The 19352-nt window shown below is 43.5% G+C and overlaps 2 protein-coding genes across 5 annotated transcripts in view; one reads left to right on the plus strand and one right to left on the minus strand.

The window, feature by feature from the left end:
- The window catches only part of rassf4a (Ras association domain family member 4a), a 264606-nt gene that overhangs the window by 16531 nt on the left and 228723 nt on the right, over positions 1-19352 (plus strand). For 2 of the 4 annotated variants that reach the window (XM_043678853.1, XM_043678857.1), the window contains one exon: positions 8432-8576. In XM_043678853.1, coding sequence (XP_043534788.1) covers positions 8570-8576 — 7 coding nt within the window. In that variant the 5' untranslated portion in view covers positions 8432-8569. Of the gene's footprint in view, positions 1-8431; positions 8577-17300; positions 17825-19352 lie in introns of those variants that run through there. The other 2 variants (XM_043678856.1, XM_043678854.1) reach the window with 2 other exon arrangements.
- LOC122541830 (C-X-C motif chemokine 3-like) overlaps positions 15797-19352 on the minus strand; it is a 23658-nt gene continuing 20102 nt past the window's right edge. Inside the window, exon 5 of the mRNA XM_043678864.1 lies at positions 15797-16668. Within this exon, the coding sequence (XP_043534799.1) occupies positions 16548-16668 (121 nt within the window). The 3' untranslated portion in view covers positions 15797-16547. The remainder of the gene's footprint in view (positions 16669-19352) is intronic.

Genomic DNA, 19352 nt, shown 5'->3' on the forward strand with positions numbered 1-19352 from the left:
TCTTGATGTCAAGGGCTGTCACTCTCCCCTCACATCTGGAATTCAGCTCTGGAACTATTGCAAAATAAATCATTCTGACTGCAATCAGAAACTGGGCATTGGATCTCTGACTCTCTGGCACTAGTTACACACCAGATGAATGTTGAAGGAGTCAAATCTCTTGCAGTTTGGGACTTGGCAAAGTTGGCATGTGACACCCTGCACAACAAGCAAACCTATAACAAAAACAGAAATTTCTGGAGAAGCTCAGCAGATCTGGCAGCATCTGTGGAGAGAAAGCAGAGTCAATGTTTCAGATCCAGGAACCCTTCTTCAGAACTATTCCAATAAAAGGTCACTGGACCTGAAACGTTGACTCTTTTTTTTCTCCACGGATGCTGCCAAACCTGCTGGGTTTCACTAGCCATTTCCATTTCTGTTTTGGATTTCCAGCATCCACAGTTCTTGGGCAATCTTAGCAAGGTCCCAATTTCGCTGCCTCTCTGTGGCAAGAGAGGATGTAATTAGCTCTCAGAGGAGAGCCTCCGTCAGGTTCCTTGTGCACCAGAGGCTGGCACACTGCAAGCAGTCACTAGTGTCTTCAGTTCCAGCCTAGAAGAAGCCAAACACATTAAAGTTTGTTGCCATGGTCACCTTTACTGCATTGTTTGTCATGCTCTGTGGTGGCAGTAGTGGCTGCAGTAAGTAGCAAAGTCTCATGGGGCAACCGTGTTGACACAGAGGACACCTCACACCCCCTTTCCTGATTAATGTTTTTTAGATTAGATTAGATTACATTACATTACAGTGTGGAAACAGGCCCTTCGGCCCAACAAGCCCACACCGACCCGCCGAAGCGTAACCCACCCATACCTTTACATTTACCCCTTACCTAACACTACGGGCAATTTAGCATGGCCAATTCACCTGACCTGCACATCTTTGGACTGTGGGAGCACCCGGAGGAAACCCACGCAGACACGGGGAGAACGTGCAAACTCCACACAGTCAGTCGCCTGAGGCGGAATTGAACCCGGGTCTCTGGCGCTGTGAGGCTAACCACTGTGCCACCATGCCGACCACGGTAGGTAAATTACTCCCTGAGGATTTAGAGGTGGATTTGGCTTTCGCTCCCTCCTATTCACTCCCCCGGCACCTCCTCTTGCTCTGCATTAGCTCCAAGTCCTGCTGTGTTCCAGTGGAATACCCACCACGACACCCTTGCCTGGCAGCCGCTGGTTGATGCCAAAACTTTGAAGTTAGCGCGAGTGCTTTTGAGGACCTCCCACATCACATCCTGGAGGGTTTTGCAACTTGAAGCAATTAAGGAAAGCACGGACCCACTTGCAGGTCAGTTGCTGATTGCTGTGACTCAACAAATCCTTTGATCCCTTCTTTAAGTAATGCCAGTGGGGATTCTTCCTGCTGCACGGAAAGGGCATTGGCAGGAGCGCTAAATTCACTCGTGATACCACTGGGCAACAATCCACATTGTGGGCTGATTGACATCATGCCCTGCATACGTCTGGCAGCTATTCACCACATTTGGGGCGGCACAGTGGCTCAGCGGTTAGCACTGCTGCCTCACAGCGCCAGGGACCCGGGTGCGATTCCACCCTTAGGCGGCTGTCTATGTGGGGTTTGCACATTCTCCCCGTGTCTGCGTGGGTTTCCTCCGGGTGCTCTGGTTTCCTCCCATAGGTGAATTGGCCACGCTAAATTGCCCACAGTGTTCAGGGATGTGTAGGTTATGTGCATTAGTCAGGGGTAAATATAAGATAATTTAGGGTAGGGGAATGGGTCTGGGTAGGTACTTTGCGGAGGGTCAGTGTGGGCTTGTTGGGCCAAAGGGCCTGTTTCCACACTGTAAGGATTCTGTGATTCCACATTAGAGCTGACACCTCCACCTGCATGGCAATAACGTAAACATAGGAATAAGAAGGAAGAGTCTCTCTAATTCACTCCAATTATCTCTGATCCGATTGTAACCTCAAATCCACACTTCCGCCTACCCTGATAACCTTTCACCCCCGGCTTATCAAGACCCAATCCACCTCCTCCTCAAAAATATCCAACGATCCTGCTTCCACTTCCAGCGTTGCCTCTCATTTTTTTCCCAGGTTCCGGGAGCTTCCCAGCTGCGGCATTGACTTCGAGATCCGGAAATCAGTGAGATGAATGGAATGGAAGCATGGAGTACACCATTGCACAGCTTAGCTTCGGTCACCTTTTCAGGAACAGAGTTCCAAAGACTCCCTACTTTTGGAGAAAAGCTCACCTATTGTCTGCTTTAACTTGGTGCCACCTGATTTTTAAACAATGTCTGCTAGTTTCAGATTCTCCCACAAAAGGATACATCCAGTCCACAGGAAGTAGCTTTGTGTGTTTAAATCAAGTCATCTCTTACTCAACTCCCAGAGGATACTAGCCCAGACTATCCAATCTTTGCTCACAGGACCATATGACATAGCAGCAGGATTAGGCCATTCTGTGGAGAACGATAGAGGCCGTGGGGAAATAAATAGCAATATCTTGAAAGCTGTCCATATTACAGAGGATGAAGTGCTGAATGTCTTAAAATGCATAAAGGTGGATAAATCCCCAGGACCTGATGAGGTGTCCCCTAGAAATCTGTGGGAAGTTAGGGAAGAGCCCCTTGCTGAGATATTTGTGTCATCATTAGCCAAAAATGAGGTGCCAGAAGACTGGAGTTGGCTAATATGGTGCCACTGTTTAAGAAAGGTGGTAAGGAAAAGCCAGGGAACTATAGACCAGGAGACTGACATTGGTGGTGGGCAAGTTGTTGGAGGGAATGCTGAGGGACAGAATTTGGAAAGGCAAGGACTGATTAGGGATAGTCAACATGGCTTTGTGCTTGGGAAATCATGCCTCACAAACTTGATTGAGGTTTTTTGAAGAGGTAACAGAGGATTGATGAGGGCAAAGCAGTGGATGGGATCTATATGGACTTCGGTAAGGCATTCCGCAAGGTTTCTCATGGTAGACTGGTTAGCAAGTTAGATTACATGGAATAGAGGGAAAACTAGCCATTTCGATACAGAACCAGCTCAAAGGTAGTAGACAAAAGGTAGTGGTGGAGGGTTGCTTTTAAGATTGGAAGCCTGTGACCATGAGTGTGCCACAAGGATTGGTGCTGGGACTTCTGCTTTTTGTCATTTTATATAATTGATTTGGATGTGAATATAGGAGGTATGGTTAGTAAGTTTCTGGGTAACACCAAAATTAGAGGTGTAGTGGACAGTGAAGAAGGTTACCTCCGAGTACAACGGGATCTTGATCAGATGAGCCAATGGGCCAAGGAGTGGCAGGTGGAGTTAAATTTAGAAAAATGTGAGGTGCTGCATTTTGGAAAAGCAAATCAGGACAGGACTTATACAATTAATGATAAGTTCCCATAGAGTGTTGCTGAACAGAGACACCTTGATGTGCATGTTCATAGTTCCTTGAAAGTGGAGTCGCAGGTAGACAGGGTAGTGAAGAAGGCATTTAGCATGCTTGCCTTTATTGGTCACTGCATTGAATATAGGAGGTGGGAGATCATGTTGCATCTGTACAGGACACTGGTTAGGCCATTCTTGGTATACTGCATTCAATTCTGGTCTGCCTCCTATAAGAATGATGTTATGAAACTTGAAAGGCTTCAGAAAAGATTCACAAGGATGTTGCCAGGGTTGGAGGGTTTGAGCGAGAGGGAGAGGCTGAATAGGCTGGGGCTGTTTTTCCTAGAGTGTCAGAGACTGAGGCGTGACCTTTTAGAGATTTATAAAATCATGAGGGACATGGATAGGATAAATAGACAAAGTCTTTTCACTGGGATGGAGGAGTCCAGAACTAGAGGCATAGGTCTAAGGTAGTGGACAGTGAAGAAGGTTACCTCCGAGTACAACGGGATCGTGATCAGATGAGCCAATGGGCCAAGGAGTGGCACGTGGAGTTAAATTTAGAAAAATGTGAGGTGCTGCATTTTGGAAAGGCAAATCAGGACAGGACTTATACAATTAATGATAAGCTCCCATAGAGTGTTGCTGAACAGAGACACCTTGATGTGCATGTTCATAGTTCCTTGAAAGTAGACAGGGTAGTGAAGAAGGCATTTGGAATGCTTGCCTTTATTGGTCACTGCATTGAATATAGGAGGTGGGAGATCATGTTGCATCTGTACAGGACACTGGTTAGGCCATTCTTGGTATACTGCATTCAATTCTGGTCTGCCTCCTATAAGAATGATGTTATGAAACTTGAAAGGCTTCAGAAAAGATTCACAAGGATGTTGCCAGGGTTGGAGGGTTTGAGCGAGAGGGAGAGGCTGAATAGGCTGTGGCTGTTTTTCCTAGAGTGTCGGAGACTGAGACGTGACCTTTTAGAGGTTTATAAAATCATGAGGGACATGGATAGGATAAATAGACAAAGTCTTCTCACTGGGATGGGGGAGTCCAGAACTAGAGGGCATAGGTCTAAGGTGAGTGGGAAAAAATTTAAAAGGGCCCTTCGGGGCAACATTTTCACGCGGAGGGTGATGGGTGTAGAGAATGAGCTGCTAGAGGGAGTGGTGGAGGCTGGTACAATTGCATCATTTTCTGGAGCCAATGAACTGTTGCTAAAGTATAGTCATTGTGGTATAGGAAGTGCCATAATCAATTTGCTCACAGTAATATCCCATAGTCAATGATTTGATAATGATCAAAATTTGTTTTGAGTATGGTTTAAGGTATAAATATTGGTCAACTTACTGTGGAGAGCTTCTTTGCTCTTGGAAATAGAATGGGATCATTTAAACTCACCTGAGAGAGCATGTGGAGCTTGACATACCCAATACCTGTGGATTCTTATGCTGGTGAAGTATCTGCAGGTTGAAGAAAAGATGGGGAAAATTCACCTAGAAAGAGTTGTTATCATAGAATCCCAACAGTGTGGACGTAGGCCATTCAGCCCATCGAGTCCGCACAGCCCCCCTGAAGAGTATCCCACCCAGACACACTCCTCTACCCTATCCCTGCAATTGGCATTTCCCATGGCTGATTCATATAACCTACACCTCTTTGGTCTGCTGCTCCAGAACATCGGTGTGGAGCATGGATAGGATAAATAGACAAAGTCTTTTCCCTGGAGTGGAGGAGTCCAGAACTAGAGGGCATAGGTTTAGGGTGAGAGGTTAAAGATATAAAAGAGACCAAAGGGGCAACTCTTACACGCAGAGGGTGGTACGTGTATGGAATGAGCTGCCAAAGGAAGTGGTGGAGGCTAGTACAGTTGCAACATTTAAAAGGCATCTAGATGGTTATATGAATAGGAGGGGTTTGGAGGGATATGGGCTGGGTGCTGGTAGGTGGGACTAAATTGGGTTGGGATATCTGGTCAGCATGGACGAGTTGGACCGAAGGGTCTGTTTCTATGCTGTACATCTCTAATGACTCTAAGTGGATGCCTGTAGATGTGGCGCCAAAAAAGCAGGCTACTTTATCCTGGATGGTGACAAACTTCTTGAGTATTGTTGGAAATAATACAAGTGGAGAGTACTCCATCACGCTCCTGACTTGTGCCTTATAGATGGTGGACGAGCTTCAAGGAGTCAGGAGGTGAGTTACTTCCTGCAATATTCCCAACCTCTGGCCTGTATTGTAGCCTCTGTGTTTATGCAGTGAGTCCAGTTGATTTTTTAGTCAATGATCACCCCCAAGGTGTTACTAGCAGGGAATTCAGTGATGATAACATCATTGAATATCATGGAATGGTAGTTGGTTGTCTCTTATTGGTGATGACCATTGTCTGGCATTTGTGTGATGTGGATGTTACTTACCACTTGTCAGCCCAATCCTGAATATGGTCCAGATCTTGTTGCATTTGAACGTGGACTGCCTCAGTATCTGAGGACTCACTGAACACTGTGCAATCATTGGCAAACATCCCCACTTTTGACCTTATGAAGGAGGGAAGGTCATTGATGAAGCAGCTGAAGATGGTTGGGCATAGGTCTATCCTGAGGAACTCCTGCAGAGATATCCTGGAGCTGAGATGACTGACAACAACAATCACCACCATGTTCCTGTATGCCAGGTGTAAATCCAACCAGCAGAGGGTTTAGCCCCTGATTCCCATTGATTCCAGTTTTGCTAGGGCTCCTTGATGATGTTAAGGATTCATTGCACCTCTGGAATTCAGCTCTTTTGTCCATGTTTGAATGACAGCTATACTGAGATCAGGAGTTGAGTGGCCGTGGGGGATCCCATACTGAGCACTACTGAGCGAGATATTACTGAGCAGATGCTGCTTGATAGCACTGTTGATGACACCTTCCATCACTTTACTGATGATCTAGAGTAGACTGATGGGGCAGTAATAGGCTAGGCTGGATTTGTCCTGCTTTTTGTATTGAAGACCTAACTGGGCAATTTGCCACACTGTTGGGTAGAAGCCAGTGTTGTAACTGTACTGGACGAACTTGGCTAGGGGAGCGGCAAGTTCTGGAGCACAAGCCTTCAGTACTATTGCTGGAATGTTGAAATGAACCTTGTACCTGAATGTGACATTTTTTCACACATTGTGTTCGATATCTGACAGTTTTGATACTTCACCATCCATAAGTAACAACTCAACTTGTGTCATGTCCAAATGAAATGTCATGCACACCTTGAATCTTGTTAAAGGACCTGCCAGTGATCCTGCTGGTGTGGCAGGGGATGTTTTCTTGGTGTGAGTGATGCAGAGCAGGAATGCCTTCTATTTGATCTCTCAACTGTCTCAGCTGGTTAATCTCAGCCAGAATGTGGGCACTGAAAGAAACTTCTGCTAGACAAGAAATGGGAGTGGTTGTCTAAAGCTTGTACTCATGATCTCTATCCTGTGACTCAAACAGGATTACCATAGTCACATTTTTTGGTTGGTTATTCATGTGTTGTTTGTGGTCCTGTTACTACATACAAAACAGCTGTCCATCTAACAACCTTGACTGCACTTCATCCATATTTGAGGCATGTGAACCTAGGAACAATGGTGGTGACAGGGAAAGGCCACACTATCCACTTCGGTACCTTGTGTGTCACATAACACTCCACCCAAAATTATGCAAACCTCTCAATAAATGCAGATTATTTTTTTCTTTGCTGTCCAAATACATGTTTGTAGTTATTGGCTAAGAATAGCAACATTTAAGAATGAGGAGCTGGAAGAGGCCATTCAGCCCCTCAAGCCCGTTCTACCATTTAATACGGTCATGGCTGATCTCATCTTGGCCTCAACTCGACTTTCCTGCCCACTCTCCATAACTCTTCAAGCCCTTCCTAGTTCAACATCTATCTATCCGATCCTTAAATTTACTCCATGTTCGGCATCGACCACACTTTGGGATAGTGAGTTCGACAGATTTGTGACCCTTTGAAAGAAGTAATTCCCTCTAATCTGTGCATATTAAATCTTTCACCCTTTATCCTAAACTATGACCTCTCAATCTAGATTGCCCTGCATGAAGAACCAACCTCTCTGCCTACTTTATTTGTCCCCTTTATCATCGTATGTATCTCAAATAAATATTCTCTCATCCTTCTAAATTATAGAGAGTACAGGTCTAAACTGCACAATAGCTGTTCATAAAACAAACCCTCATCTCCAGAATCAATCTAGTGAACCTCCTCAAATAACGGGATGAAAATTGTACAAGTACTCTGGGGTGGTCTTACTAATGCCTTATACAGTGGGCGGCACGGTGGCACAGTGGTTAGCACTGCTGCCTCACAGCACCAGAGACCCGGGTTCAACTCCCACCTCAGGCGACTCTCTGTGTGGAGTTTGCACATTCTCCCCATGTCTGCGTGGGTTTCCTCCGGGTGCTCCGGTTTCCTCCCACAATCCAAAAATGTGCAGGTTAGGTGAATTGGCCATGCTAAATTGCCCGTAGTATTAGGTGAAGGGGTAAACGTAGGAGTATGGGTCTGGGTGGTATATGCTTCGGCGGGTCGGTGTGGACTTGTTGGGCCGAAGGGCCAGTTTCCACACTGTAAGTAATCTAATCTAAACAGTTGCAGCAACACTCTCATGCTTGTATACACTATTCCTTTTGCGACTAATGCCAAAATTCCATTGGCCTTCTTTATTACCTGCTGTACCTGCAGACTAGTTCACTGCGATTCCAGCACAAGGACACCCAGATCCCTCTGCACCAAAGCACTGTGAAGTTACCTCTCCATTTAGAAAACATAATCACAATAACCCCAAAGGAAAATTCGGATTTGAAGGGTTTGTGCAGTTTTCGTCAGGACACAGATGGGGGATGCAACCTATTGGGGATAGAAATGGAATATGCGTTGTTTCTTGAGCAGTTCTAATTTTGTCTGTTTAGAAACTTGTCATTATCACCTACTTTTAATTGTTTGTGCCTCTTACTTTGAAACTATCTTTGATCAGTTTTGACAGTTTTTTTTGTTTATTTCTAAAACAGATAAACTTGGCATCTCGTCAGACTTGCCTTAAATATAAAATTTTATGAATCCCGTGAGACTTGACTATGAATGCTTCGGTTGCACATAAAAAGAGCATCCAGTGAGGTCATCTGATCTCAAGAACACCGTCAAAAGGTATGTCAAGTAAGTGATCATTCTAACTATTTTGTAGAGATTTCTTTAGATGTTGACAAGCTGCTCCCTTACTAGAATCCCTGCTCTGATCGCTTCATGTCTTGTTTACTCTTTTCCCTCTCCTTTAGCCTTTATCTCACGTTTTGTGTGACAGCTGGTATTTACTGTTGTGTAAGACCGCCTGCAGCGTGACTGTTACGCAATTTTAAAAGAATCTTTTTCAGGCTGCCTTGCTTTGCTTAGCTGGCTGGGATTTTCCAACTATTAATTGTAATGCTTATCAGTCACTGGCTTGGGAATTGGGGAAAATCCTGGAAAATAATCCTAGATCGTGCTAGAAAATGTTGAAGGGAAAATCCGAGCTTGAATCTCTACATTTGAGGAATTTAAAGCAAAATTTGAACCAACTCATTTTACTTTATAAAATGTTCTTTATTTTTCTCATGTCTTGTCAAAATGTGCCTAATCGGTCCAAGCCTTTTGCTCATTTCTCTTGATATTCTGCCTCTGCACAGTATGGTTATTCCACTGTCAAGTGCCTTAGGATATTTATTTCTGTTATGGGTGCTATGTTAGAGTAGTTGGATTGTGAAGGTAAAGTCACCATAGTCTTACCAAATCATAGGGCTGCTTTCTCAGAGGTAACTCGTGGTGGGTCAACCTGAGGGACACCATGCCTCAGGCAAGGGGAGAGGTTTAGAACAAGGGTCCTTCACGGTAACCTCAGCCAATGCAGGAATTATTGGCATCAGACTGTAATCGCAAACCAGCCAATCAGCCCACCAGTCAAACTGACCACCTTTAAATTGTCCAGTATTTAACAGCAATAATTTTAGGAGAGTTTGTCAATAATAGAAGAGATTGAGTGAAAAAAATGAAAGCTTTATAAAAGTAGTTGTTTCCACAGCCTTCTGCCAGTACATCTAGTACTGCTGTTTGCAAATAAAAACTGAAAAAATTAAAGTGGAATATAATTGGACCTCCTAATAATTATAAATGGAGGGTAATTTTGGAACCATGCCCCTTTTGATTTGAAAATTTGCTACAATTCCATTTATCTTTCCGTCACTCTGAACTTATGGTTAATTGGAAGAAAACAGCACACTATGGATGCTGGAAACCTGAGACATAAAGAGACAATGCTGGGAAAAAAAAAACCTGAAGTGTTCCGGCAAAATCCAACAAATGGTTAATTTGAACAACTGTTAAAAGGTAAATGTGCTCACTACTGGGAGTTGAGAGTTCCTCTCAGACTTACTCTATTTGCAGGATGGTAGCGCTGAGATTTTCCCAGTTTTATGGAAATGGCAGGTGACACATCCCTTTTGTTTGCAACCTCAATGACACTTCCTGCTGGAAACTAACTCATTCAAATCTGAGCGTGAAGCTTGCAAAACAAAATGAGCTATTTATTACAACAACAGAAATTACTGGAAAAGCTCAGCAGATCTGGAAGCATTTTTAGAGAGCGGGATTAGAGTCAGTGTTTCAGGTCACGTGACCCTTTCTCGGAACAAAAGGAAAATTTGCTCACTACCAGAAGTTGGAAGTTCCTCTCAGATGAACTCCACTTGCAGTTCTGACGAAGGGTCACTCGACCTAAAACATTAACTCAGATTTCTCTCCACAGATGCTGCCAGACCTGCTGAGCTTTTCCAGCAATTTCTGTTTCTGATTTACAGCATCCAGAGTTCTTACAGTTTTTGTGAGCTATTTACTGAGCAGTGTGAACTGAACAAGGGTGCTTACCTTCAGAGCTTTACATTTAATAAAAAAATGTAATTTCAAAGGGCCACAGCATTGGAAAATAAATATGCCATTGTCAAGCATGGACTCTGCCTGAAGGAGAACAGAAAATGATGGAAACATTTGGTCAGCATTTGTAGAGAAAGCAGATGAGTTAAGTTTTTGGCTGTAATCACATCAGGAATATGATGTTGTTCTATTGACCATAATCCATTAATAAACTGAAACTGAGCATCCTCACTTGAATATTGTTTGAAAAATCCTGGTCATCTCTTAGTTTTGTAAAACACAACTGTGGGTGAATAATACCAACATAAATGAGGATTGTGTGGTAAGTAAAGGTAATGTTGCCATTGTCTTTCCAGACCATAGAGCTGCTCTCTTATTAGAGCGAGAGAGAACTGGTGGTGGCTTAACTCTAGGGACATTTACGCAACTCTTGGATAGGCGCATGGATGATAGTAATATGAAGGGCCTGTAGGATAGTTCGATCTTAGAGTAGGATAAAAAGGTCAGCACAACATCGAGGGATGAAGGGCCTGTACTGTTCTATGTTCTAAACCAGAAGATCATCGCACCTCAGGCGAGGTGAGGTGTTGAGAAGGAAAGTCCTTCGCAGTAACCTCAGCCAGTGCAGGAACTGAACCCACGCTGTTGGCCTCCCTCAGCTTCACAAACCAGCCATCCAGCCAACTGAGTCGAGAGTGTGGTGCTGGAAAATCACAACAGGTCAGGCAGCATCTAAGGAAGCAGGCAAATCAATGTTTTGGGCATAAGCTCTTCATCAGGAATGGCTTATGTGTGAAACGTTGATTCTTCTGCTCCTTGGATGCTGCCTGTATTGGCTGTGCTTTTCCAACACCACACTCTCGACTTTGATCTCCAGCATCTGCAGTCCTCACTTTACCTTATCCAACTAACTGAGCTTACCCACCCTCTAGCTGTGCAGAGGGTAGTTTTTATTTTCAAGAATTACTTTGCTATTGTGATTAAAAAGAAAGAGACTTTGCAACCTACACATATCACAACTGCTGAGTTACCTGTTCCACTCTAATAATGATCGATTCTGTAAACATGAATCCCAGTAGCTGGCAAAAAGGCAGCCATTTCTTTTCATTTATTTCGTGCATAAGCTGACCCCGCCCATTTCTTTTAGCCAACGATGTCAAACTCTTTTTGTACAATTGGCTATTGAAGTCAAACTTGCCCACCTGCAAATCTACTCATTCAGTTTGTAGATCAGCTCTCGATAAGAAGGCAATTTAGATGCATGCTGACAATGATACTACCTCTCTAGTGCACACCGCATCCCTGCCCATCCCTCCCACTACTCGACCAACCTGCATCCGAGAGTCACCCATCGACACATAGCTCAATTCAAGCTTACACTGAGATTGCAAAGCGGACAAATAATTCTGCAGCAGTCAGAGAATTCACTGGATCAGGGAACGATGGTGACGGGTGAGAGCACTTTCACAGTGTGAGTGGTTGCCTTACAATAGCTGTTCAAAACAGTGGCAAGCCTCAGCACATAAGCTGGAAGATGAAGTTGCAAAGTATGTCAGTAAAAGTCGCCAGATCAGACCCTCAGTTCCTCAAGGATCTATCCGAGTTTGTTCCTGAAACAACAGAAAAATGATGTGTTGGAGATTTCAGTGCCAGCCCTGCAAGGTCTTCCAGGTTTATGAAGAAAAATGAATTTGTACTCTGACAGAAAAACTTCAGATAAAAATTTAGAAATAAAAATAATATTGATTGCTTTTGCGTGACTTTTTCCAGGATGGAGTGAGGTTGCCAGGAAACGTCTCTAACTCGGTAAATCTGCAATAGCAAAATGGTGGGAAAATATTACTTTGATAATAGTCGACTCCTTACTTTTTGGAGAGAGATTTAGTGTTTGAAAGCCAAATTTACAGTTTTCACCCCTACTTGAGTATGTTCTGGCTCAGAATGGTCACTGATCTTGTACAAACAAACAAAATATTGTTGCATTGCTGGAATCATTTGTCTTTTTTACAAAGTTAAGAAACTCAAATTGAAGACAATGCTTGTTATGTAATCAAATACAGATTCCCCCTCTTTAACTGCTACTTATATTAAGTTTTGTATGGCTTATAATCTGTTTAAGCATCTTATCCCATGAAGATGGTAAAAGAAATAGTGGACACCTAATCTGTTTGTTTTATAAGACTAAAGCAATAATGTTTTTGATTATGTTGTCTGCAGTGCCCATTAGAATAGCTGCCATCTTCCAGTTGCTTGCCATTTCAGTAAGCCATCTTGCTCCCATGCAAACACCTCTAACTTGTAGCAGCTACAGTATTCCAACGAAGCATGTTGCAAGCTGGAGAAACAATACCTCATTTCTCCCCCTGGGCACTCAACATTTGAGTTCAACAACTTCAGAGCATGACCTCTGCCCTCCATTTTGATTACAACACTAGCCAGTACCCAGACCCGGTCTTGTTGGTGTGTTATTTGCTTTAGTCCTCAGAAGAAATGGACCCACTTTCTCCTTTCCAAACATATCATTTACGCCGATATTCTTTGTCTCCCTGTCCTTTACCACTATTAGTCCTCCCTTTGCTCTGGAAACCCTCACCATCTGCTCCCAATCTTTCTTCCTTTCCGCTGTGCTGCGAAGTTAAAAACCCCAACTTTCACCGTTCGGACAGATCAGCTGAGTTCCTCCAGCGCTCATTGTTTCTACTAGTGCTGTAGCTGACCTGATGCTACTTGCATTGCCTGGAAGAGTTTGGCACAGCTCCAATTCTGACTGCAGACTGTAGCCAGTGCAAATCCTATCTTCCTGTCTCTTCACTCATTGCCCTGACTCCTCCTTTTTTTAAATCTTAGTTGGCAAAGGATGCAGTAGCAACAGAGCGTGCAATTGTAAAGTTTTCCCACACTCTACTCCAAGATAGATCTGGGTGCTATAGCTGGGTCTTTCTGAGTTGTACCTTTACGCAATACAATGACAGCCTGAGCCACAACGTTTCATTTGCCACTATTCCTCTAACTTCCATGATTTTTAACTCCCATGATGGTTGAAAAAAATGGCAGTTCAACACTTGGCATGATAGATGGACATGAAAGGAAGTTTGAGTTTTTGGTTTGTGGTTTAGATGGACATGAAAGGAAGTTTGAGTTTTTGGTTTGTGGTTTGATGGCTCGTTTCCTGGCTGTAACAGGCTGCTCATGCGTTATACTTGGTCCTGGAAATGTCTGAGCTCGTTTCTGCTGCATTCTCCCCCATTGTTAATGATCACAAGCTGTCAAATGCAAGGAAAAATTCCAAAGATTGAACTTTCCAAAGGCTGAGGGCGGAGGTGGTGAGTAGCTGAGAACCCCACTGTCCGATTCACAGGTTGATACTTTGTTAGCTAACAAAAGCAGAAATTGTTGGAAAAGCTCAGCAGCTATGAAAAGAAATCAGCTAATGTTTCAGGTCCAGTGACCCTTTCTGGGAACTATGTTGACTAATCCTGCCTGTAAAATTGACCACCACACCCATACATTGGGAAGATTGGCAAGGGTTCCATTGTTTTTACTACTGCAGGCAGTTCAATGAAGACAGTCGTGGGGTTAGTTTTCTGTTGATAGCCGCTGGCTGTCATCCTGTTGGGAGGTAATAAAGAGCAGCCAACATCTCTATTTGATCAAAGAGTTGATAAAGTGAGGGCACAACTCATTAAAAATGAGTTGACAGAGTTTAATTTAGATAAATGCGATGTGCTACATTTTGGGAGGGCCGATCAGGGCAGGACTTATACACTTAATGGTAAGGTGCTGGGGAGTGTTGCTGAACAAAGAGACCTTGGAGTGCAGGTTCATAGCTTCTTGAAAGTGGAGCCGTAGGTAAACAGGATAATAAAGAATGTTTTTGGTATGCTTGCCTTTATTAGTCAGCGTATTGAGTATAGGAGTTGGGACGTCATGTTGCAGCTGTACAGGACATTGAAGAGAATAGGATCCCTACAATGTGGAAACAGCCATTTGGCCTAACAAGTTCACACCAACCCTCTGAAGGGTAACCCACCTAGATCCATTCCTCTATCACTGTACGTTTACCACTTGACTAGTACACCTAACCTACAGATCCCTGAACACTCCGGGCAATTTAGCATGGCCAATTCACTTAAGCTGCACGTCTTTGTGATTGTGGGAGGAAACCGGAGGAATCCCACACAGACACAGGGAGAATGTGCAAACTCCACAGAGACAGTTGGAGTTGAATGGCTGGAATTGAATTTGGGCCCCTGGCGTAGTGAGGCAGTAGTGCTAACTACTTAGTCACCATGCCACCATTGGTTAGGCCGCTTTTGGAATACTGTATTCAATTGTGGTCTCTGTTATAAGAAAAATGTGTGAAACTTGAAAGGTTCAGAAAAGATTTACAAGGATGTTTCTGGGTTTGGAGGGTATGAGCTATAAGAGAGGTTGAAGAGGCTCGGGCTACTTTTCCTGGAGCGTCGGAGGCTGAGGGGTGACCTTATGGAGGTTTATAACATCATGAGGGGCATGGATAGGGTGAATAGACAATATCTTTTCCACAGGGGTGGGGAGTCCAAAGCTAGAGGGCAGAGGTTTATGGTGAATGGGGAAAGATTTAAAAGAGACCTAAATGGCAACTTTTTGGTGTGTGTATGGAATGAGCTGCCCGAGGAAGTGGCGGAGGCCGGTGCAATTGCAACATTTAAAAGGCATCTGGATGGGTATATGAATAGGAAGAGGGATATGGGCCAAGTGCTGGCAAATGGGACTAGATTAGGATAGTTGGATAGTATGGCTGAATTGGACCGAAGGATTTATTTCTGTGCTGTACATCTCTATGACTTCATGAGCTGAAATGTTTGCAAGGTCAGAATCAGAGGCAAGTGGCAGAATGGATAGTGAGCTGGTAGCAAGAGAACAACAGCAAAGACAATTAATTCAGAATGGTGGGAATTGGGATCCCACATTGACCACTGCAGACACTACTCCTTACTCTTGATATTAATTTCCATTCTTGTTTCTGAGCTTGCTACCAATGGGATAGTTGAGGCGAGCAGTGTAGGAAACTGTATAAGCACTCCTGAGGTTGGATTCCAAGATTTTGCTGGGAATTAGGTGAGGAAGGATGGGAAGGCTCTCAAATGGAGCACGAGCATCTGCATGATCTGCTTGAGTTGAATGGTCTCCTCTGACTTCTCTGCTGTGCATTTTATGCAGATAGAAATCATGCCAGTAGTGGAAAGATCAAAGCAAACAAACAACCTATTTGTGCAGTGCATTACAAGTTACTTTTAAAATTTAAAGTGCAGTCAGCAACCCATGTCATTCCAATATTTTTGGAGCAATGTATGTCTCTTGCATTCTGTGTCCTTTCTGTAAATTCTGGATATAGTGACATTGAAATACTGCTTTTCTTCTGGGGGAGGGATTGAAAATTGGGAACATAGGAAATCTAGATTAAATCTCTCGAGTCAATTAAGACACATGCATTTCCTTTGATATCATTTGTTTTATTTAACTATTTATTTTTTCAAATTCAGAGGCATTATAAATCTTGTTTGTATAAACACAAAAATTGAAATACAAAATAAACCATTGAAGAAACTTAGTGTGGCTCCAGTGAAAGATCCCACCATGAACCCTGTAAGGCTCCATTTCCTCTCCATCCATATGCCAAATTTACCCATGATTCTCATGCCAGCTAGTTCCTCCCAGGTACAAATATTTGAAGAGAAACTCTGAGCATGTCTGCCTACTGAGCAACTAGGGGTAGGGTTGGAAGTAACTCAACCACAACTGGAAGTGTACGTTAAGTAAGTTTATTGCTATATAACTTGACCTGTGTAATCTCAATGCTATGTAGAAAATACATAATATCCACTTTACAACAACTTGTCTCTAAGATCTATGAGCTAAAGTATACCAATTTGAAATGGCAATGGTTTAATGCTCAGTGCATTTAATTGTCTATATATACAGTTCCAGTCCTCTGTTTAATACGGAGGACAATAGCTTCTATTCCAGTTACAACTAAGAGCATAAGATTTATTTTTCTATAAACGTTAACTGTGTTTTTTTTAACAAAAGAAAAACTGAAGAGCAGGAACCATAAGAAGTTTTCAAGAATTGTTCTGCACAATTCAGGATCAGAGCCGGCCCTGATGATGTCATCCATCATCTTCCTTCAACTTCCTGCAGCACTGTACATCACTCGAAGTGTTTCAGACGACAGGGGCAACATTAAACCTGGTGGCGTTTAGAGCGCGTGTTTCCACCTCTACGCCTTCTTTTCTGCTGCTTTGAACCTTTCTTTTTTTTTCTTTGCAAACAGTCTCTCTTTTTGTTTGGATTTTTCTGAATACTGTAACAGAGAAAAACACTGACTGGTAAATTGGACATTCCACAATTTAGGGCTCACATTCAGTGAAGCTTCTCAAGTATCTTGAGAATCATGGAAATTCTAATAGCTTTAAAGGCACAACACAAAATAGAATTGTTCATTACTGCCCCTCAGATGTTTGCTTTGAAAAATCCCCTCAGTGGTGTACCAGGCCACTTACCTCTCCTGTTTTCCAAATCCCATTTTATTCCCCTGCCATCCTGGAGAGTGGGAGAGATGAACTCATCAAAGCTTCTCTGGAAGTATTTGACATTAACTCTAATCCTCAAATATGTGCTGGATTAGCTGAAGTGTTTCCGGATTAGGGTGGAGGAAAAATCATTAAAGTGTAGGGGCGGCACGGTGGCTCAGTGGTTAGCACTGCTGCCTCACAGCGCCAAGGACCCGGGTTCAATTCTAGCCTTGGGTGACTGTGTGTGTGTGGAGTTTGCACATTCTCCCTGTGTCTGCGTGGGTTTCCTCCAGCTGTTTTGGTTTCCTCCCACAGTCCAAAGATGCGCTGTCAAGTGAATTGACCATGCTAAATTGCCCATAGTGTAGGTTATTAGTCAGGGGTAAATATAGGGTAGGTGAATGCTCTTTGGAGGGTCGGTGTGGACTTGTTGGGCTGAAGGGCTTGTTTCCACACTGTAGGGATTCTAATTCTAATTCTAAAAAAAAATTCTAGTTTCTGCTTCTCGGTTTCTGGAAGTCCTTTCTGGACAGTGTGAGTTTGGGCGAGGGCAGAGTTGGCAGAGGCTTGCATGTTGAGTAACATGTTTCTCCTCATTATCTGATGGTCACATAGGATAGGTGACTGACTGCTGACACTGATGCAGGCAAGCATGAGTCAGCACTTTCAGGGAAGAATTGGAGAGAAGTTGGAAACACAAACAGCTGAATCACAGGCTCCAGCAGCTGCAGACTGCATGCTATTTATTTGATGTCATCTTTTACTGCAGAGTGGAATGGTCTTGTTACTTTATTATTGCACCTGTACAAATTTTCCAAAGGAGTGAACCAGTTAAGGAGTCTCAACCTCAGAAACGTGGATCAGGAAATCACACAAGGTTTTCCTACCCACTAAACACAAGATTGAGGGGATTACAGTCGTGACATTCACAGCAGCTGTTGTATAGTGAGTAAAGTTACCTCCGAAAATCTGTTTTGGAGAACTTGCAAGCTTGATCTAAAACATTCAAATCTATTTCTCTCGCCACAATTACCAACTGACATGCCAATTTCTGTTTGTTTCGTTCCCCCAAGTATCTTGTCTTTGCAATGGCATTTCTCTGTGGGGTTTTTTTGCCTCCACAGTGTGGCACTGTTTGTCAGCGTTCAGTTGGTGGCATCCATTCGAAAAGGCTTGCTTACGCTTTTTAATAAGTGCTCGAAAGAATTTGTTACTACAATGACCTGAGCTGCCTCAGTGTCTTTTATTTTCATTGAAAACAAGTTGTATAAGTAAGAGTTGTGCTTTTGCAATGTATTCCAGTTTCAGGAAGAGAACTGAATTACCTTGTCACGGCTGAACTTGCTGACACACTTAATTTTGCATCCAGGCCACTGAGTGTTATATCTGGCTCGACTGGTTGACATTTTTGCCAAATTAATGGTACTGCAAGTTTAACTCCAGCATTCAAAGTTTGGGAGAAGATTTGTAGCTCGGGTGCTCATTGTTGTGGTTCTGTTCGCCGAGCTGGAAATGTTTGTTGCAAACGTTTTGTCCCCTGTCTAGGTGACATCCTCAGTGTTTGGGAGCCTCCTGTGAAGCGCTTCTGTGGTGTTTCCTCCGGCATTTATAGTGGACTGTCCCTGCCGGCAGGAGGCTTCCCAGAAGGCTTCACAGGAGGCTCCCAAGCACTGAGGATGTCACCTAGACAGGGGACGAAACGTTTGCAACAAAAATTTCCAGCTCGGTTAACTCCAGCATTTTACCAATCTGAATTATGCATTGTACATACAAAATCCTGAAACAGCTTTATATTGGACAACGAAAAAAAATAGCGAGCTGTAATGTGGAGGTAGGCAGACATCTATCTGCAGGTTATCAGCTGATCAATCCCTTCCCTTTCTCCCCACAGCTGTTTTTCTGTTTCCCTCTGATTTGTTACTGTGTAATTCTGTCAATGGGATACTAAATACCTAGGAGTTAAAGGAGTGAACTAATTAATCAATAAGATTAATTAGTGCAAGGGGCTCGGTTAGTTCAGTGCTCCTTTCCCTATCTCTAATCCAGGGTTCGATAAGAAATAGGAACAGGAGGAGATTCATTTGGCCCTTCGAGTCTTCTCCACCATTCAGTTAGTTCATGGCTGATCCAACAGAGTCATAGAGATGTACAGCACGGAAACCGACCCTTCAGTCCAACTTGTCCATGCCGACCAGATATCCCAACCCAATCTAGTCCCACCTGCCAGCACCTGACCCATATCCCTCCAAACGGTTCCTATTCATATACCCATCCAAATGCCTTTTAAATGTTGCAATTGTACCAGCCTCCACCACATCCTCTGGCAGCTCATTACATACACGTACCACCCTCTGCGTGAAAAGGTTGCCCCTTAGGTCTCTTTTATATCTTTCCCCTCTCACCCTAAACCTATGCCCTCTAGTTCTGGACTCCCCGACCCAGGGAAAAGACTTTGCCTATTTATCCTACCCAC

Source organism: Chiloscyllium plagiosum, chromosome 38 (assembly GCF_004010195.1).
Source record: "Chiloscyllium plagiosum isolate BGI_BamShark_2017 chromosome 38, ASM401019v2, whole genome shotgun sequence".
In the NCBI taxonomy this organism is placed as follows: domain Eukaryota; kingdom Metazoa; phylum Chordata; class Chondrichthyes; order Orectolobiformes; family Hemiscylliidae; genus Chiloscyllium; species Chiloscyllium plagiosum.